Source organism: Passer montanus, unplaced genomic scaffold (genome assembly GCF_014805655.1).
Source record: "Passer montanus isolate IOZ18808 unplaced genomic scaffold, ASM1480565v1 scaffold43, whole genome shotgun sequence".
In the NCBI taxonomy this organism is placed as follows: Eukaryota; Metazoa; Chordata; class Aves; order Passeriformes; family Passeridae; genus Passer; species Passer montanus.
In genome coordinates, this window is record NW_024369151.1 from 3305988 (window position 1) to 3326632 (window position 20645).

A 20645-nucleotide genomic window follows, 5' to 3' on the forward strand; every position below is an offset into this window, starting at 1 on the left:
TTGGCTTCTTGTGTGCATCTTTATTTTGGGCTGTAAATAAGATAAGAAGCACCAGAAATCTCCCAGGAATAACAAATGCATTTTCTTTGCTTGATTGAGGAAATAAATATTGGACAGACGTGTTATGCAACAATTTAAAAATAACTCTCTTGTAAAACTTGGAGTGAGCCTCAAATACCGCAGAAGTAGCAGAAATGTGTTACCTACCTTTATATCAGTCAGCCAATACAGCTTTTCTCAGCTGCTTTTGCTGAACTATTGGCCTGATCATTTCCTGGGCATTTTATTTTAATATATTTTCCTAGGAAAGCCATTCCAAGTCTCTGTTAAATTTGAATCTACACTCAAGCAGGCAAGGATTTGGAAAGAATGCTGCAGTTAGACTGAAATATCTGTGCTGTCCTTTGTATCTTAGGAGCTGGTGACACACAAGACAAGACTGTGTCCAGGCTATGTTGGACAGGGCAATCTGGTCCTGCAGAAGGGTTGAAATCAGATGAGTTTTAAGGTCCCTTCCAACCCAAATTCTGGAATTCCATTATTTTAGATCTACCACTGCCTGGTGTACAGCTTGCTGATCCTGCTGCAGGCCCAAGGCACCCATCTTGTGATTGTTTCACCCAAACTTCTCTCAGTCTTTTTGGTCAGGATCTCTTTAAATGAATGGTGGCATTGGGCATCTCTGTGCTGATATCCCAATTCCAGCATTTTCCTGGTGCTTCTGCAATAGGAAGAGCAAGGTGGAAAGAAAGCTCCTTCTTCTTTTCAAATTGTACCTCAGAGACAGTGCCTGGAATTTGATACCCCAAATTATCAGTCCCTGAAAGCCCAGTGCAGTAAACCAGACCATGTATTCACAGTGGTACAGCATTTTTTTAAACTGTAAGACCAGTTGCAGATGTAATGACAATAGAGGAAATTAGCTCATGATGGGATTTTAGGAAGAGGCTAGTGGAAGTATGTTCAGTAATGTTCAGTTATTAAACCATTAGAGATCCCACTGGAGACCAGCCAGTAGGATTTCTCATAATCTGCAGTGGCTTACGGCAAAACACAGAACCCCTGAGGAGGGAAATGACAAAATGTTCCTCTGGAAGAGTTGCCTCATCTCCTCACCCATGTTTGTGCTCTACTCTGCTCTTGGTGTGACAGCTCATCCCTGTCTATTATCCCTCCCTCCTCCCGAAGAGGAGGATGGCCACAGCCCTCCTGCCTGGAACCCCCAAAATAGGTCTTGGTGAGGTGGGATGGTGGATGTGAAACCAGAGAACACTGCAAACATCTGTGTTCACTTGGGGGCCCAATCTAAGCTCTACTGAAAATGCACAAAATAACTTCCACTGGCTCCAGGAGCCTCCGGATCAGACACTGTGAGTGTTGTTCCCATGGCTCTGTTCACCATTTTGGTGGGATTACAGGGAAACAGGGGGGTATTGAGTACTGAAAATCAGGCCTGTTGAAAAGAAATCCAAGAAGTCAGGTCTGGATTCAGAGAAGGTGAAGAAGATTATTCTGCCAAGCTGACCACCCTAAACTGGGAAGAGATTTCTGCCCAAACCCAATGGACTGGCACAGGGCTGAGGGCAGCAGCTGAAGTGCTCCCAATAGTGATCCAAAAGTTGAGGCATGATGCAAAAGTTGGCTCCTTTTTAGTGATAAAAAAGTTGGCTCCCAGGGTGTGGTGGGCAGGGTGTGCATCAGGCACTTCTCCTGCACTGAGTGGAACCAGGCTGGCGCTGTTACACAGACACCGCGTCACAACTGGGACGTGGTTCAGGGTGTCAGGAACCAGGCAGTGCTCACAGAGAGGCATGATGCAACAGGCAGAGCTTCATCAGTGACAGTGATGGCCTTGACAGCTGTTGTCCTGTCCCAGCCTGCCTGCTGGCTGTGTTACTGTTTTCTCTCTGCTGCACTGGGACACCGAGCACTGTGCTCAGGTGGAGGATATTGGCATCATTCCCTCAAAATCAATGGAGAGCTGCTGGCTTCTGCCAGATGGAGATAGGGTTTTCTGCATTTCATGTCCCCAGTCTTTTCTTCCTCAGCTAAACCACACCAGCCTCCCCTCCTGCAGTGGCCACATCTGAGCCTCATGCTGAGAAGGGCTCCCATCTCGCTCAGGGTCTGAGTGAAGAAGTGAAGAAGAAAACACAACAGATTTTTTTTCCTTCCTCCATTCCCTGCTTCTAATAGCAACCAGGTGCTCTGACACTTAACCTGTGTGCTGCCATGAAATTGCCTGTCTAGTGCAAACACCCATGTGAGGCCCAGGGCCTTGAGGATTTACTTTATCCCAGGATTTGTAACCTAATCTCAGTGAGATTGTCCATTTATATCAGCTGCCTTAAAAATTCATATTTTTGTTGTTGTTAAACATGAGAGGAGAAAATCATCTCTTGACATTGTTTCTTTTTGGTTTTTTGTTTGTTTTTTTTTTAAATAACTATCTTTAAGGCCTTGGCTGTAAACTTTGTTTTTTTTATTCAATATGCTACTGTGTTTTAAACTGGCAGCAGGGCAAATGCTTGCTTATATCAAAGTCTGCGGGAGTTAATCAGTTGTGTACATATCTATAGATTTGCTACTTAGAAAACTTAACAGTCCTTGCATGAAAGACAGAGGAGAACAGTATGTGTAAAAAAAAAAAAAAAAAAAAAAAAAAAAAAAAAAAAAAAAGAAGTGTTCAAAATCAAGTGTGTTTAAGGTCTTAAACAGGACCTGAGTTTCAGAGTAGACATGTAATCCTGCCCCTGGGCATCTTGTGCAGGCATGGAGCTGCTCTGAGCAGCAAATGCACCTCAGAGGGACAGATGAACAGCTGAATTGCAGTGGTTTAAACCTGCAGTGTTTTGCTGAGCTACTTGAGATTTACACCAACGGAGGCGAGAGCAGTGCTGCAAACTCATTGCCTGGTTTGGATTTGTGGTGATTATGAGAGTTGGTGGTGGCTTTGGTTCCTAGAAATATTCCAAGGATCAAAGGATATTTTCCTTTTCTAATACATTCGATCCTTTAACCTCTGACTTTAGTCCCAAGCCCATGGATTATTGCATAAGTGGGTAAGGTGGCTGGTTTAGGTGTTAGTTAAACTTTCTGACACAGCCAGAAGCAAAAGTTGAGTCTGGGCTTCAGAAAGAACAGAGTCCTGCTGGTACAGAATGTACCCACCAAGTGCTCAGCTGAGATTATCTATTCAGGCCGTTGGCTGCTCCGTGGTTCTTCCTTGGAAACACACAGTTCAGGTTTGAGTTTGGGAGCAGAAATCCACCATACAGTGCCCAGTGACCCATCCACCTCTTGAGTTTTCATCTACTCTGTTTTGTAAACAAATCCTGTGCTTGCAAACAAATCATAAAAAAGCTGGAAGGCACAGAGCAAACATGTGGTCCCTGTTGGCACCTCTCTCCTCATAGAGACAGAGAGAAAAGCTTCTCCAAGGCTGTTTCCTTGGCATTGGTGTCTTCTGAGTCAGCTCAGTATCTGAGAGAGAGGCAAGAGAGTTGTTTTGAGGCCTTTGCATCTGCCATGTTGTTGGGCTTATCCAAACAGGGAGAGCTTGGACCACAGCTGAAATAACAGCCCAGTGCAAGAGCTTGGGATTTTTGACGTCCTTCTTGTGTTTACAGCATCCCACCCCTCCTCTCTCCTGACTGCAGAGCCAGGCAGGAATTCTCTTCATTATCTTCTGCCGTGCTTCTCATGCCATTTTTATTAAAAAAAGGCAGAGCAAGGGGGAGCATGTGTGAGAGAGAAGAAGAAGAAAACAGTTGTATTTGTGCAGTCAATGGCAATGAGGGGAAAAGAATGGAAGTTTGGGGAGCAGATCTGTTTGGACTGTCCTGAAGTGACCTTGTCCCCCTGGCTTACTCTTTATCAGCTACTTCTGGAGTACTTGAGGATAGTGAAACCTGTAAACACCATGGTGTTAGTGAGTATTTGGGGTAATTCAGGACCTCTGGAACTGGCACTTTCAGAGGCTGTGAGCAGCATGTGCGGGCAGACTGGACAGCTCCAGGCTGTGTCTGACAGGGCAAGGGATAGTGTAGACCTTCAGCTCTTCTGTTTGTGGTTGTAATCCTGTCCACCCTGGCAGCTGATCTAAAGCATTGCAACGAGGGAAGATGTGGCGTTGATGCTGTTTGCTGCCAGCAGATTTCCTGTTTTGCTCAGCAAGACTTCCTTGCTAGAGAAGAGCAAAGGTGACAGTGTTAGAGGGAAGCAGGGCTGTCACCAGCAGACCAGGGCTCTTTTCAGGGCTGCAGAGAGATGACAAGGAAATGTCATCTTTTGTCTCAAGTGTTTGGTGGCTGTTTAAGTTCAAAGACAAATGGGTCCTTCATGAGGACACTTCAGGTGTAGAATTTGCCTGTTTCACACAACACTGGCTGTGACAGCTGTAATTTAATTGGAGATGCTTAAGCCTGTGTCATCTTGTCCTTAAATGAGAGGAACACTGTCTGCTTTCACTGCTGTCTGACCATTTGTCTTTTCATAGGGCAGAAGCTGGGCTCAGCCTTAAGGATATTTTCAATTATGTTGGAAACAAGTCTTTGCTGTATAAGAAACCATCCTGCTGTTATTTGTAGTAGGAAAAACATATATGCCATGGTAAGAGGAAAAGAGGCATAGGATGTTTACTTTCCCTCAGTTCTTTCACTGCATCTTAAGTGTGTCCTCAGGTCCTGAAACCCTACAGCATGCGCGGGGCACATGTGGTTGGGGCAGTGTCAGCCTTTGCAGGTCTGCTGGAACCCAAGGACATGAGTGTTCTGTAAATTCAATGATCCTTTAAACCCACCTTGGTCTGAGTAAAAAACAACTTCCCACAGGTATAACTATTCCTGCTAAGTTTTCCAGGAACACCCAAACTGAGAGCAGAGGTCCCTTGCCTGGGGGAGAGAGAGAGCAAGATTAACTCCACCGCCCAGCCTCTCCAGTAAAAACAGGACAAGAATTAGAGGGTTCTATATTCCTGACCCTGGATCTGCCACTTGCCACAACAGACAGGAAAGTTGCCCTTGTGGTATTTCACACGGCACGTCCTAATTCCCCCTCTAAGCAGAGGGCTTGAGTCATTGCTTTTTAATAAGGCTGCCTCCCCACAGGCGGAAGATGCAGCGATCAATGCAGCTTACTCAGTTCTGGAAAAGGTCATTAAAAGACCATAGATATACATTTGAAGAGTGTTTGTTCACATCCTTGATGTTAAAGATGTTCTTTTCTCTCACTTCCTTAAGTTGCCTCTCACAGAGCCACCGTATGCTGGGTCCTGCCTGGCAGCAGAGTCTAAAGGGCCCCTTATTGTTGTCACTGTGCCACCAGCTCCCAAGGAAAGTGGCAGAGGAATTAAATGGTCAAAAATCACACTTTTGTCACCACTTGGAGCACAGCTTGTCTTGCTGACATCTCCAGATACAGTCTGAACTATCAACCTTGCTATCCTATATCTATAGAGAGGGAATAAACCCTTCCCCTTGCATTCCTTCCTCCCTCCTTCACTATGGGGCTGGATTACTGCCTGGGGTATTGCACATATCATCCCTTTAACAGCTATATTTCTCCAAAATGTGGGCACTGTGAAGGAATGCTGAAACTCTCAGTTGCAGCCAATATGACACATTTAACAGTTCAGGAGTATATAAGTATCTCACGTTCCAGTTGTTGAATCGTGAAATGCCACATGCATCTCAGTCAGCTTCTTGTCACTCGTTGTGTCAGGCCAAGGTTAGTTGAAACCATGATGGCTTCAGTTTTGAGTTTCTGAGGTGTTTTTTTGATGTTCCAGTCCAACCACATCTCCAGCTCTGTGTGTGGTGCTGAAGAGTCCCTCTGGAGCAGACATCCCATTTCCGAGCTCCTCTGGGCACAGCTGGTTCATTGGTGCTGCCCTGGATGTCACACCCTGGGGCTCCCCTGCTGTTCCCCAGTGCAGGGAAGACTGTGGAGCTTCAGGTTGCTCAGAAGGGGATTTGGGATGTGGATGGGGAGGACCGGCCTCTCTGGAGACCTGCCATTACTCTACAGGGACCACATATCCCCAGGCATTTCTCTTTCCTTTCTTTGTATTTTAACCTAAGACAAAGATATTGGGGTATCATGACCATAAATAACTAAATAGCTCTTATTTTCTACCCAAACTGCAGAGGAGTAAGGGGAACCAGACTGTGCAAGTAATATGTAAGGAGGCAGAGATTCTGTTCACCTTCTTTTTGGAGAATAAATGGGTTAAGTTTTTTGGGTTTTGGAGGGGGTTTTTTGTTTTTTGGGTTTTTTTTTGTTTAGGGTTTTTTTTGTGTTACTAAATTTGGAGGGTCATTTGCCTATCACAACACAAAGTTCCACGAGCATTCCATCTTTGAGCAGGTTGCAGTTGGATATCTCCCCTCCCTGATGTGCAGCAGGTGACACGGTTAGAGCACAGCCAGCAGCCAATGTACTCCAAACAAAGTTCTCCATTCTTAATCCATAAATAGGTCAGAGTTCTCCCCACCTAATAATTTTAATTTCCAATTTTCTGTCTTATTCATCCATGTACACATTCATCTCCAGCCACCTCATAATTCATAACCACCACATTCTCCTTGTGCTTGATTTGATTCTAGGTTTTCCTCCACTGTATTCTGAAAACTTCCAAACAAGTGTGAGCTTTTCCTGTTGTCCCTTTGCTTACATGTGCACACAAATACTTCCCTCCAGTAAAGGCCATGTGCAAGGGGCGCTCACTGCTCTTAGCCTGCCTCATCACCTGGAGGTATTGGTGGAAATCACACCAAAAATCAGAATCCGCAAACTCCTATTTCGCACTCAGGACTGCAATCTCAGTGCATCAGAAAGCAGGATGGCCTTATTCCTTATTTATTTTGCAGCTGCCCCAACTGTTCATTTGTTACCATTTTCAAAAATTGATTTTTTTTTTTTTGTGGTTAACAAATCCCCAGTGACAAAATCCACATTTCTGCAAGTGTACTTGCTAATCTTAAATATTTTACAAATGGTATTAAGATGGTTTTGAGACAGAACTTGAGAAATAATCAAAGCTTGGCTCTGTTTTGATTTCATCAGTATATATGAAAACCTCCCATCTTAGTAAGTGGATTTATCTGGGAGTGAAATCTAAAGGAAAACCCTCATTATTTTACTACAGTGTGTGTTTGGCCACTTTAGTTGCTTCCTATAATTTCTTTTTTCCCCCAGAAAAACAGTTGCTTTAAACAAGCCCCAAGGGGCAGAAGTTTGAAACTTTTCACTTTGATTGAATAAACAGTCTTACCAATATCTGGGTAGACATCTCCCCAGCCTGTAGGTGAATTAAGATACTGTTTGTGCTACATGAACTCTCAAATTTAGCTAATAGGAGCCATGGACTGTTGTTGACAGGAATCAGGTGCAGAAGGAATGAGAAAGCCAGTTCTGTTTTCCTTCCACTGAGTTGCACTCCCATTCCATTGCCATGTGCAGTAACAAAGAGTCAGATCCCAGTGCTCTTGGCCTGCAATTCATTCAATGCCAGTTTTTTTTTGCAGGCACAGTACCCATGAGAAACAGCTTTGTTGTAAAATATAATGTGGGATATTGGAGTTTAAGTCATGATTGTTAATTTAATGAATGTTGTAAGGAGATACTTATTTCATGAACCTGAAGACTTCAGTAACTCATTGATATCCACTTCAATGGCTTTGTTGCTCTGCGTAGTAGATTTATCTCCTCGTAGTACACACTTCATTAGTAGATGCTTTTTGACCAAGTTCCTGTGACAAAAAGCCATGTATATTGCTGTCAGTAATTGGGGCAATGTGAGCACAGTGAGCACAGGACTGGCGGGCTTAGGGAAGAGCTGGGTTGCCTTTCCTGCTCTGCAATTAACCTGATTGATGACTGAGCAAATAATTTTGCCTTGGCCACTCCATGTCTTTACAAATCGGCACAATGAAGACAACAAATGAGTTTCTTTGAGGAAGGTTTTGAGTCTTGATAGTGTAAAAGAGCCAAACATTTTTATTAGGATTATATTATTCCCATATTACATATGAAAAATATTCTTTCTCATTTACAGATGGACAGGTTTTAGGTAATTATGGCTTTGCATAAATATGTAACAGTTTGCTAATTCTTTCTGTAAATATTTCAATGCTAATACCCTGATCCTGTGCTGTGGTGTGGATCCTATTTTTTGCTCTGGAAGAAACCAACTTTTTAATTCTTCTGTTTTAATGTCCATATGTGATGTGGATAACTTATTCGTCCATCACTGAAACATCCTCAGCTTACACTAATCATCACATTCCCACTGGCTCCAGGTGCAGCTGGATTGAGCTCAGGGCTGCTCAGGAAATAATGAGTATTTATAATAATAATGAATAATAGGGTATTTTAAATTCCTTAAATTAACTGTGGTACAGACTTGCTGTCCCTGACATGGAACAGAAGTGTCCAAGTCTGAACACAGTGAGGAAGAGGGCTGGTTCTTCAGGTGTTGAAGTACTGTTGACTGTTGGTGATAATCTCAGTGTTTCCCACTACTCATGGTGAAGGTTGGCATTGCCACGGTGTCACTGCAATGCCATCTCTGCAGCAGGTGGAGATGAAAGCAGCAACTCACCGAAATAATTGTTTTCATCAGGAAATGGTGTAGCTGTCAGATGGTCAAGAACTGCACCTATATCAGAGTTGTGCATAAATCAAGCATAGACAAAGGTAGTGCTGATTGTGCTCACAAAAAAAAGGCACCCAACCCAGAATTAATCACGTCAAAACAAGGTAGGATCGCAGGGAGGAGCTGATCGAACTGTACCTTGCTTTTTTGGCAGCCAAACCCTGCTCCAGTCCCTCTTTCTCTGCCCTTTGCTGCTGCTGCCTTTGTTGTATGAATGACTGACTTTCCTTTTGTCTGGCAGGGAGCTGAGCGACGGGACCACGTACAGATACCAGGTGGTCATTGTGTCCGGGATGGAGGAGAGCGAGCCGTCCCCCGCCCTCGTTTACATCTCTGGGAGTGGATACTGCGGAGATGGGATTATCCAAATGTAAGTGAGCAAACAAATAAATCTGGGCACATCTCCTCAGCCAGAATCTGAGGCTAGGAAAGAATTGATGACCTCTGATGTCTCCTTAGGTTAGGCTGGCTCTCATCTGTAGATAATGACTCACGTGCTTGATGATTACTGGGATGATGACATTTAATTGTAACATAGGCCCTTCTCTCCTGGCACCAGGAGATACAGACAGAGATACAGATAATGGAGTCCAGACAGCAGGATCAATAGGCAAGGATGCTCTGTGCTGTTTATGCTGTTTGCCCATGTATCTGTATCTTTATACATGGATGTGACATTTCCTGCACAGACCTGGAGCAGGAAAAATTCACACAGCCTTCGATGCTGTCCCATGTGTGTGACAGCTGGGTAAAACCCTGCCACGTGTTGGGGCCAAGTTCCTGGTGCAACCCCTTGTTTGACTGACCACCAGAGCTGGGATGCATTTGGAAGTGATAGATTTGGCCTCGGAGGGAGAGTGCTGGGAATTGCATGTTCTCAATCAGCTCCCCTCTCACCAGTCCCCAGGCCACTGAAAATGTAAAACAATCCTTCACAAGTAAGTTAGAGTTTATTCCTTTACTATGTTGGCCCTTAAGGCTACTGCTTCAAAGCTTCCTGGCATTAGGTAATTTAATTATTTAAACTATGGAAGTAACAACAAGCAAGTGCTTAATCCAGCCAGTATTATTTGCTTGAAATAATGCTGATCAGCAATCACACAGCACAAGTCTGTCAGATGATATACCTGGCAGCAAATATTTGCAGGAAGAGGCCCAACAGGCAAGGAAAGCAAAGAAAACAATCAAACAACACATGAATCCAGGGCAATCCTGGAAAGAGAGGTGGAGAAAGACAGATTAATTTTGCTTTACATAACTTTTCTGCTACTGTTATGTTTGCACATTCCTCAAACATCACTTGTGGCTTTGCAGCAAGTGTCAAACAATAGCTGAGCTGCCTCAGGAGCGAGCAGGAACCAGACTGTGTCACAGCTTGGTTGGTTGTGGCCCCACTTGCAGCTGTGGCAGCCCCTTTCTCATCTGGTTCCCACTCTTCTCCCCACACGCTGCCTCAGCCGTGTGGGTTGGCACGAGGCAGGACCCATCCCCAACACCCCTTGCTCCCTGTTGACTGCTCTCCTCTGAGTTCTGCCACCTGGAATAACCACGCTCCAGGCTTTATGCCTTGTTATTCCCATGCTGGGGTCACAGCCTGGCCCTTCCAGATTTAATACAAAGAGTTTCTGAGATTCCTGTTCTCTTTTTCCCCACCTGCTGAGCTACAGCCACACCAGCTATGAAGGAAGTTGCTCATATCCTCATCAGAGGACAGCAAGTGGTATCCACATGTGCAGCAGGGAGCTGGCCAGGCAAGCCTGTGGATGAGGAATAATGAAAAGGATGAAGCCAGGAGGCTCCCTTAAGGAGGAAGGGAGAGGTATTTTAGGGGTTGGCCACACAAAGCTGCTGTACAAGATATGAGGGCTTTGGGGTTCTTCAGTGGGGTTACACAGACCATGAGGTTGATGTTACTTTGCCTGCTGACTGCTTTTTGCCTGCAGAGAACTGGGGGAAGAATGTGATGACATGAACAAGATAAACGGTGATGGCTGTTCCCTGTTCTGCCTGCAGGAGTTGTCCTTTAATTGCATCGGTAAGTCAGGCTCAGAGCCCTCAGACCCACGGTGGGCAGCAGCCCAACACAGAGTGCAAGGGAAAAAGCAGCAGTACTTTCAGCATTTCCAGCTGAAGAGTTGTCATGGGAGAGAGAAAAAAGGTGGAATTTGTAGGTTTGAAAGGTGAACATATCTTCCCAGCTTCTGGTCATTTTGATGGGAAATTGGTTCTGCTGGCTTTGAAACAGCCCAGGACTTAGGGCTAAGTCAGCCATTGTGGGACTGATCCAAAGCCCATTGAAGTCAGTGGGTGGTTTTCCACTGGCTTCAATAGGCTTTAGATCTGACTACGTGAGAAGACATGAACTGATTTTTTTTCTGGTAAACAGGAGGAGGAGTGAAAGGGGAAGGGACTGAGACCAGAAGCAAGTCCAGCTGAGGTCACACCTCCTTTGAGTTGCAAATCAATATCTGAGGATCAAAGGTCTGGCTAATCCCCTTTTTCAGAGGTGAAAACTACTTAATCAGATTTCATTTGCAAGCCTGGTTTGCTCTGATTAGCAAAACCTGTAAGCACAATGGCCGGAAGATGCTCGAGCTATCGGGACTGCAGTTTCGAGCTTTACATATTTATTAAACTCTCTAGGAATGCTGGGGACAGAGAAGGGAAATGGAGACCAATTTACACTGCACCTTCTGTGGAGTAGCCGCACGTTGTGGGGTTGCTTTTTCCACCCAGGGGTCTGTGAGGTCTGGGAAAGAACAAAACATGCAGTTTCAGGAACCAAAGTTAATGTTTATAAAGGGTCGGCTTTTTCTCAAGACATTTTATGAGATTCCTTATCTGGACTGCCCAAGCAAACACCCATGTAGTGATCCCATGCCTTCAGCTCAGGCCATCAGTCCTCAGCAGATACTGTAGTGTTTGCAAGTCTGAAATTTGCCTTTTTTTGGCAATTTGACCATTATCTCTTGTGCCTGGAGCAACGTAGAATGGACCTCACAGGCACCATGTTTCCTTTGGGTGGTAAACGGGACTGCTTGGCTCATCACAACAGCTACATTTTAACTTCAGCTTCCCACACTGTGAGTGAGACTTGAGGCCTGATTTGGTGATGTACTTATTTACATATGTAAATAGTTCTATTGAAATCAGGGAAATTTATGGTCAAGACTAATTGCGACAACTGGTGGTCTTGGAGTTACATTTGTGTTTCAAGTAACTTGCTGCCTTAGAGCCTCAAGCACTGCAAGATTTTAGTCATAATATTTTGAAAGTGGGATAAACACTTACGCAAATGTTTTGGGTTCCCCAGACATCAGGCGTGGTGTGAGGCCGGTTCCAGCAAGGATTTGGGCTGGTGCTGGATGGTTGTGTCTGTATCACCCTGCTCCACAGCAGGGCTGAATTCCTTGGTCCAGGTCTATGCTTTCACCACATCCCAGCATTACATTAGGATATGACCCAGGTCCTCCCCTGTGCCCATCAGTTTTCCAGGAAACCAGGTGATGTGGGCTGGGTGGGAGCTGCAAAATGCTCCAAATAAGTCCATGGACAGGAGTAAAAGTGGGGTGTCCCAAGCCTTGGACCGCACAGTGGTGTCCTAGCGGTATGCAACACTCTGCTTTATGCCTTTTTATATAAAATCATGAGATTGGTTTTGTTGGGAAAACCTTTAAGATCATGAGTCCAGTTGTGTCATCCACCTACCATCAACCAACCATCCATCCCTCATCCAACTCCAGGAGCAGCAACAGGGCTTCCTGAGAGTGTGGAACAAGGCTGCCTGACAGCAGTCTGCCTAAAAAATAAAGCAACTAAAACATACAGATTTTTCTACTCCATGACAGAGGAAGTGGGTTTTCAGATTTGCTTGTGTTGGAAAGGAGAGGGGAATTCCAGGGGCAAAAAAGTTGTTTGTTTGTCACGGGCTTTGGAAGGTTGTGGTTTGCACAGATCCTGGATTACAAAACAAATGATATCAAATTCCTTGTGAAATATTGAATATAGGGACTCAGATGAATCAAATTAGCTGAATCAAAGGGAAGGTGCAGGAACAGAGACCTTAAAAATGTTTGGTTGTGTGACTTCAAAAGTTGTTCTGATGTGACTGCTGTGGTGGTGATGGGCTCAGTGTTTCTGCAGGGTCTGTGAGGGAGCCCCACTGCTGTTCTCAGGCAAACACAGCCTTCAGGTCTCTAGGACATGTTCAGAGGAGCTAATACCTGTGAAACACATCCTCATGGCTCTTGTGGTAGCTGGACCACCATGAATTATGACCCCAAGAGCTAAGGAGACACTGCCAGTTTGTCTTTCAGACAAATGAACAGTGCTGATTTATATTCTGCTTGGTATATCAAGCATTAAAATCTCACCAGAAAATATAAAGATGTTGGGGAAGTGAGTGGCTGTACATATTACATAATAAATAATAGTAAAAAAGAGCAGACATTCAGCATTCTCCACAATCTAACAATATCACACCTAATCTTCTGCCTTAAGCTGAACAAAAATCTTCTTTGATATTGGTGGGGTATTTTTGTGGAAAATACAGAATTCTTGGGTCTCCGTTTCAGGAGCACAGAAAAATAAGTGTAATTTATTTCCATGTTTACAAGGCTAACACATGTTATAATCCTGTAGAACAACAAGCAGTTATTTCAGAGAGTGTTATTTTTTCAGTGATGTTCTTGTTGTATTATGTAGCTCTTCAGAGCCCCGGGAATCACTCCCCTTCACCAAAGAATTCAGTGAGCCTCAAACACATGTTCAGAGGCTTTGTTGAATCGGGGGCCTCAGGGTTTGATCTTGCAAATGCTTTCTTCCAGGCATGTTTCTGAACTACCACAAGGCATTCTTTAGACTTCAGCAAATCTAACCACAACAGTGAATGCAATGCTTGTCACAAATTGTCTGCAGGATTGGGTCCCACGTGGCTGGAAAGAACTGCTAAACATTTTGTTTGCTAAAGACGGGGCTGAAGGGGCGTCGTGGGCGGGTTCCAGAGGAGGAGGTTTGATGGCAAAGCCCAAGTGGGCTCCTGCCTCCTAAAGCAGAGACCACGCAAGTCACCTCACTTGGTAGGAGAAAAATACAACAGAGCCCGCAAGCACCACCAGGCTTTAGATTCAGAGACATGAATCACAGAATAATTTAGGTTCAGAGGAGTCTCTGGAGGTCTCTGGTCCAAGGAGGGCCAACTTCAAAGTTAGAACCAGCTTCAAAGTTGGAGCATGTTGCTCAGGGTCATGTTCAGCTGCGTTCTGGATATTTCCAGGGATGGAGGCAGCCTGTTTGCAGGTGTCCCTTTGCCTCTCTCACTCTCTTTGCTTTTTAGGATCATGGGGTTTATGGGCTTTTTTAATTGGTCCAACTTTCCTTTGACTAAATGGCACAAGGCTCTCAAGACACTTTCCACTAGTGCCTGTAATAAAATTACACTTATTTTTATTTTTAGTCTTGCTTTTGTTTTTCCTCCTTCTTTCCTCTCTAATCAGATAACAGTGGATCAATCTGCTCTGCCAGGGAGGAGGGGCGCGGGGGAAGGAAGGAGGGAGGCAGGGAAGAAAACTGTGTGGTCTCACTGTCAGGCTGTCCTGGCCTTCTCCAAGCACAAAGCTGAGCAACAGAAAAGAGAAAAGATTAATAGCATTTTCTTCCTGCAACATGCTGAAGAGCGACAGTGAGATTAATTAATTAATTAATGGAAGCATCTGGCAGTGCTCCGCTTTTTAAGTTCTGCAGCAGTCTCGTCCTTCCCCATCGTGAAATTTATCATCTCTACCTATTCTCCCCCCACCCACAGCCGCTTCCTGTAGTGGATTTTGCATATTTTTATCTTTTCTACACAGAATTTTGTCCCATGGGGAAAGTTTCACTTTGCCTTTTGATTAGTAGGAGACAGGTGATTCCAAGCCACGTCTGTGTGACTGATGCACCCCTCTCCTACCTCTGGGCTGCTTTCCTTTCACCTTGCTCCTGATCACTCTGGAGATAACAGATTTTTGTGGTTACCGCGGATCTCAGCCAAGTTCAACCTGACGTGTCCTGTGTAAAACAGACCCCATTTGTAAGAGTTATGATTCACAGTGGTGGGAACCTGGGGCTTAGCACTTGATCCATTCCCAGCAGAGTGCTGAGAAATGGGTGTCTGAGGCACAGCTGAGCACCTTGTCCTTGGCGTGCACTCTCCCACACACCAGCACTGCACACCCAGATATATGTGGGACATTGAAAAAGAGCCCAGCTTTCATTTGCATTCCTTTTGTGGAGTGGGATGTGCATTATGCATTGATTTAGCTCACCAGTGCTGAAGAAAGAGAAGGATATAATAAAAAAGATGCAGAGATCAATAAAAAGGGAGGGAGGGGGAGAGAAAGTAATATGAAAAGAGATGAGTAAAGACTGATAGACACATTGAAACACAGCTGGGAAGTAGCTCCAGAACTTCTATCTCCCCTTAAGTTTGCCAGGTAATTTATAGGGGTTTCAGTCACATCTTATTGGCGTTATTATTGCCATACTTTATCTCCTTTGCTTATAAGGGACTCTTGGCTAAAGCCTTTTTACAGCAAAACAGGGCAGCACTTGCACTGACTTCCAGATGGGAGTGGTCACCCTGAAGAATGGGAATGTTTCAGGTTAGACACACATCTCAGTGGTGTGTGGGATCAGGGCCTTAGGGATATAAAATACAAAGAAAAGACAGAGAGCAGAGGCAAAGAGAAAATAAATATATCTAGCTCTTGAATTTACCACCAATTTCTGGCATGCTTGAAACATTAGTCACCAGTGGTTGTTCAGGGAGAAGTATGATTTTAATTTGACAATGATCCTTAAACACCTTTTCTTTTGCTCCTGCTTGGCCCCAAATGTTTTTCTGCTACCTTACAAATCTGGATCTGTCTTCCTCCTCCTCAGAGGCCTCTCCCTCCAGCTGTGAGCCTTACCTTTGTGGGAGCTCTATCCTTTACCTCTCCCATTATCCATAAATTAAGCATAGCACTTTCCCCTAATCTTATTGTTTGGCGGGCTGCATTGCATTCAGGGAAATGATTAATATTCATGAGCTTGCTATCTGTGTTTGGTGCATAATCCTCTGGGGAAATTGCAGTGTTAAATGAGTGACACAAACCTAATTTTATATGTCTTTTCTTTCCTTTCTTTCTTTTTCCTTTTTTCCCTTTCTGACAGAGAAGTAATGTGCTTAAAATAAATTGATGGATGACCATCCATATTCATTGTGGGCATGCTTTGAGAGCTCTCCCATCCTCTCCCCCTCCCTTCCTCATACTACTGCACAGGAACACAGCGTTGGCTGCCCAAACCGTGGCCCCATGCAGCAGCTAATGGTGATTTTGCCTTCTTTCACCAGCATTAAATAGGCCTTGGCTGACCCTGCCGAGGGCTTTCAGTAGAACAACAGCATGGGAGAAACAGAGCCACCTTGCAAGAGAAACTCAGCATCTCCCAGGGCATCAATAAGGTGAAAGCATTGACCAAGGAGCTTGGGAAAGAGTGTGGCTGTTGTTAAAGCAGCTGAGGTTCTATAACAGAATTTCATGGCAAATAGTCATGAATTTACTGGCCGGGGTTATTCAGATGATATTTGTGTGACTCCTTCAGCTTAAGGCAAATACTTTGAAGCTGACTGTTTCCTGCAGCTCGCAGAAGTGTGGCTGCATGTTCTGAAATGTCTAAGCACTCATTTGGCAAGTTAGTAATCACAGAATCCTCGTAAAGTTTCTTAAAGTGCTTTTCAGACTGTCATCATTAATAGTGCAATCCTAGGAAGGCCAGCTGAGCCACAGAGCAGAGAGAGCAGACATCTCAGGCAGCAAAATACAAAGGACAGATGCTTTTTTGTGGGGGAGAATGTGGGCTGGAGTGGTATTTGCCTGCATTTTTCCCTAGGCCAGTGACTCCAACCCAGCTCAATCCAGCTTTAATTTTTAGGACACAGCTACAATGAGAGTCCAGCAGGAGAGCTACTCCTCTGCTTGTTGCATCCCTCACACATTACTCTCCATGGATCTGAGAGGCTTCCACAGCTGGTCAGACTCCCATCCTGAGAGCATCCTTTGTGACCCAAGAACAACTGTGCTGAGGATGAGGCTGAGCACAAGACTTTCCTTTGCAGTAACATCCAACTGCATGCACAAACAAGCACTTTGTTTTCCCTGGGGAATGGCACCTCTGGGTTTTTACTCTTGTGTTCCTCCTCCCAAACAAGTGTGCCAGGTGTCTCAAGGGGCCATGCTGCCCACCTTTCTCATGACCATGATGGTTACTCCCTTGTGTGACAGAAACCTCAAGACTTTCAGTTGAACAGTTTCCAAGTTAAGCTGATAAATCTGCATATCAAAATCTTCTTGGCACTGTTTTATCCAGCCATCCAGGGAGGGAAACAAGGTGAGGTAGGAAGAGAACATATGTGTTAGTGTTCTTACAACAATACTTGGTTGCCAGGGCTGGAGATGGATGTGTTGGGTCCTGTTGGCCATTCCCGGTTGCCAGGGTTAGGGAGGGCTGTGTTGGGTCCTGTTGGCCATGCCTGGTTGCCAGGATTGGAGTTGGCTGTGTTGGGTCCTGTTGGCCATTCATGGTTGCCAAGGTTGGAGATGGCTGTGTTGGGTCCTGTTGGCCATTCCTGATTGCCAGGGTTAGGGAGGGCTGTGTTGGGTCCTGTTGGCCATTCCTAGTTGCCAGGTAGAGATAGCTGTGCTGGGTCCTGTTGGCCATGCCTGATTGCCAGGGTTGGAGATGGCCACTTTGGCACTGATAGATCAGACAAGGTCTTGCTAACACTGCCAGCTATGGGAAATATCCTTTCTCTTAAGTGACAAAGACTCATGTTCTTGGAGGTGAAATATCAAATTTCAGTGCCAGGCTCTGCGAGGGAATTGTAATTGTATCTGTCTGCAGCAGGCAGATCAATTGCATAATTCTGGTGCTCCGACTGCTATATCATAGCGAGGAGCTGAGTCCCACCACACAAAGAAAGCCAGTCACGCCCAGGAATGCATTTCCACAAGCAGTTGAATTACCAGGGAGCCTCACTCTGCAAAGGCATTATCCCTGCCTGCTCTGCTCAGGAGATGCTCAGACATGATTGTCATATTCCACGGAAAAAAGCCTCCTGCGAGGCCCCTGGATGTTCCGCAGTAGATTGCAACACCCACGCTGCATTCATTTCCAAGGTGTCTGTTTTATTTCATTGAAGGAAGACGTCACCATTTATTGATATGTGACTTTATTCTGAAAGGTCTGCCCAAGCTCCATGTAATGGTTTTCCTCCTTTCAATCAGAACATCCAGGAAGGAAAGTAACTCTTGAATATTTTACTGTAGCAGGAAATATCTCTGTCTCTGCCTTCTTCAATATTAAAGAAGAGATTAGCAGATATCCTGGAAGCAGGCCATATTATTCACTCTCTTCCCACTGAAGCCAAAGGTGAAACTCCCATAGAAATAAATGGAGCAGGTTCTGCGGTCACTCAGCCGCTGAGTTCATGTGATCTGCAGTGGAATTATTTCCCTTTTTGTGATAGAAACCTCTGGATACATTTCTTCTCCTCTGTGTGAACATAAACACCAGTACTGGAGATGCCGATTAAGTGACGTGGTGGTAAAACCCTGCTTCTGCAGAAGCTGCTGACTTTAGTGAGCCTGAGGTTTGGCCTTTGCTGTGTCTGAAAGACTGCACACCTCTGGAGAGACCTTTCAGAGGTTAAAATGCAAATCTTGTTCCATTCCAAGAATTTGTTACTCTGAGACAATGCTTCTGCATTTTTGTCCCCCCCCTTTTTTTTTCTTTTTTTTTTTTCTGGACAAATAGTTATGTGGCATGAGGCTTGTTATAGTTGGAAACATCCCTAAGTAAACAGCTGAGCTTAAAAATACTTCTCTTTTTTTGTCTGGCCTTTTAAAAAAATGGTAGTTACTGCACAAAAGAAGACTATGCCGATGCCAATCACTGCGTCCTGACTGAAAACAGGAAACTGCCCCCAGTGTCTGTCCCCAGCACTTTGATGACCCTGCTTGGACATTCAAAGCCTTGTTTGAGGATGTGCCCTGTACTATGAATTGGATCTTTTTATCTCTCTTTTTTCTTTATTTCATGAGGTGGAAGGCTGCCTATCACAGATAAGTGTATATCCTGCCTGTCTGCTTGCTGGCCTCTATAAGTCTTCACTCATTTTGCTGATGATTTCCCAGCTTCTCCTCAAACTGGTAAAGGAGATGGGAAGCTACCTGCTTATCCAGACCTGCTCTGGTACATGCTTCCCAGTGCTCACTAAATCACCTGTGTTATCTCAGGCATCCTTTCATTTCTGCACTGCAGAGGAGGGATCTGTATTTTGGTACAAAAAACTGCCTCTTGCACTGTGCTCAGGCAGTTTAGGAAGCAAGGAGAGATGGAGTTTGCATAATTTTCTGGTGCAACACACAAGAGCCCCAAGACTATTTTGGATCTTAAGGCCTGACTTCAGGAGTTAGCAAAACAGGTCTTGCTAATTTGTTTCCTCAAGTCACACTTCTCCAGGTTGATGCTGCCACAGAACCTCCTTCAAGGTTTCCCCGATGTCACAGAAATCTTTGCTGAGCTGGAGACTGCCTTTTCCCAAAACAAGGGCAAGACAGGAGCTTTGGTTTCGCCCTAATGTTTTTCTGCCTTCAGTGAGAATTTTCTAAGGGAAAAGGAGCTTGGGCTGCCTAAATGAAAATGTGTCCCCGAGTTCAGCTCAGCATCCTCCATCATCTGTTGTTAATCCCTCTTTTCCCAAAACAAGGACAAGACAGGAGCTTTGGTTTAGCCCTAATGTTTTTCTGCCTTCAGTAAGAATTTTCTAAGGGAAAAGGAGCTTGGACTGCCTAAATGAAAATGTGTTCCCTGAGTTCAGCTCAGCATCCTCCATCATCTGTTGTTAATCCCCCAGAGATGCTCTCTCCTGCGGCCAGGTGCTATGCCTGCAGACATTTTACTGTTCTAGATTTCAGCTGGATTTCCAGGCAACTGCTTTTTAATTTTTTGAAGTAATTTATTCCTTGAGGACAAATCAGATATCCTTTGTGTTCCTTTCGTCCATATCTCCTTCAATCAGATTCATCTTAGGAGAGCAAAGTCCATAGTGTTGAACACAGTCCATGGTGCAGGTCATGCGTGATCAATCCCCAACCATCACCAGGTCTTGGAAGCCTCTGGACCTCTGTGGAGATAAAAATTAGCTCATGTTGCCAAGGCCATGGATGCATTTGGTGTCACAGTAGTCAAGAAGAAAACAGAAAAAGCATTTTGCATCATTATAAGAATAAAGCCATTAGCTACTTATTCCTAGAAATACACCACTCCTGACACTGTCCTCTCTGGCTCCGAGCCTGGAGGACTCTATGAATATTACTGAGCTCTGTTCCTATCACTGAAGAAAGGGAAAAAGCCTGTTAGTTTTTATTTTGTGAGGGCAGTTGTAGGAAGAAACAATCTGGTTGTTCTTTGCTTTGCTTATGAAAATGTAAAGCTCAACATGTAACCTGCCCATCATCCAAGACCACTGGAAGAATCTGCAGTCAGAGCTGGTGCTCAACACCTGAAGGAAGAACCTCTGCTAGTTTCTGGCAGCCCACACAGTGATGCACCACATTTGGCTGTTGAAGGTTGGTGCCCTCGTGTCTGAGAAGGATTTAATGACAATCCCCTGTTTGCCATCACTCAGAATTGGGAAGCCCACTGGCAGGAAAGGCCTTCCCCTGTTCTCACCGGCACTCCCCTCAGTGCAGAGTTCTGCACACTGTGTGATGAGTCAATAGTGAGAGCAGCAGATCTTCCCTAGAAGTAACCAGGGTTGTAAAACCAGCTTCCCTCATCATTTTTCAGAGCACACAAAGGCAAGTAGGTGCCTCGTCTCTCAGCTTCTGTGCATGGTGCTGTCCCATGGATGCAGTGGCACTCCAGGGCCAGCAGAGCTCCAGAGCTCATGACAGTGAGCAGTTCT

At 44.8% G+C, this 20645-nt stretch overlaps 1 protein-coding gene across 2 annotated transcripts in view; it reads left to right on the forward strand.

Annotated features, from left to right (window-relative positions):
- Positions 1-20645, forward strand: part of PAPPA (pappalysin 1) — a 175030-nt gene that overhangs the window by 82167 nt on the left and 72218 nt on the right. For both annotated transcript variants that reach the window (XM_039720237.1, XM_039720239.1), the window contains exons 8-9: positions 8898-9026; positions 10600-10691. In XM_039720237.1, coding sequence (XP_039576171.1) covers positions 8898-9026; positions 10600-10691 — 221 coding nt within the window. The remainder of the gene's footprint in view (positions 1-8897; positions 9027-10599; positions 10692-20645) is intronic.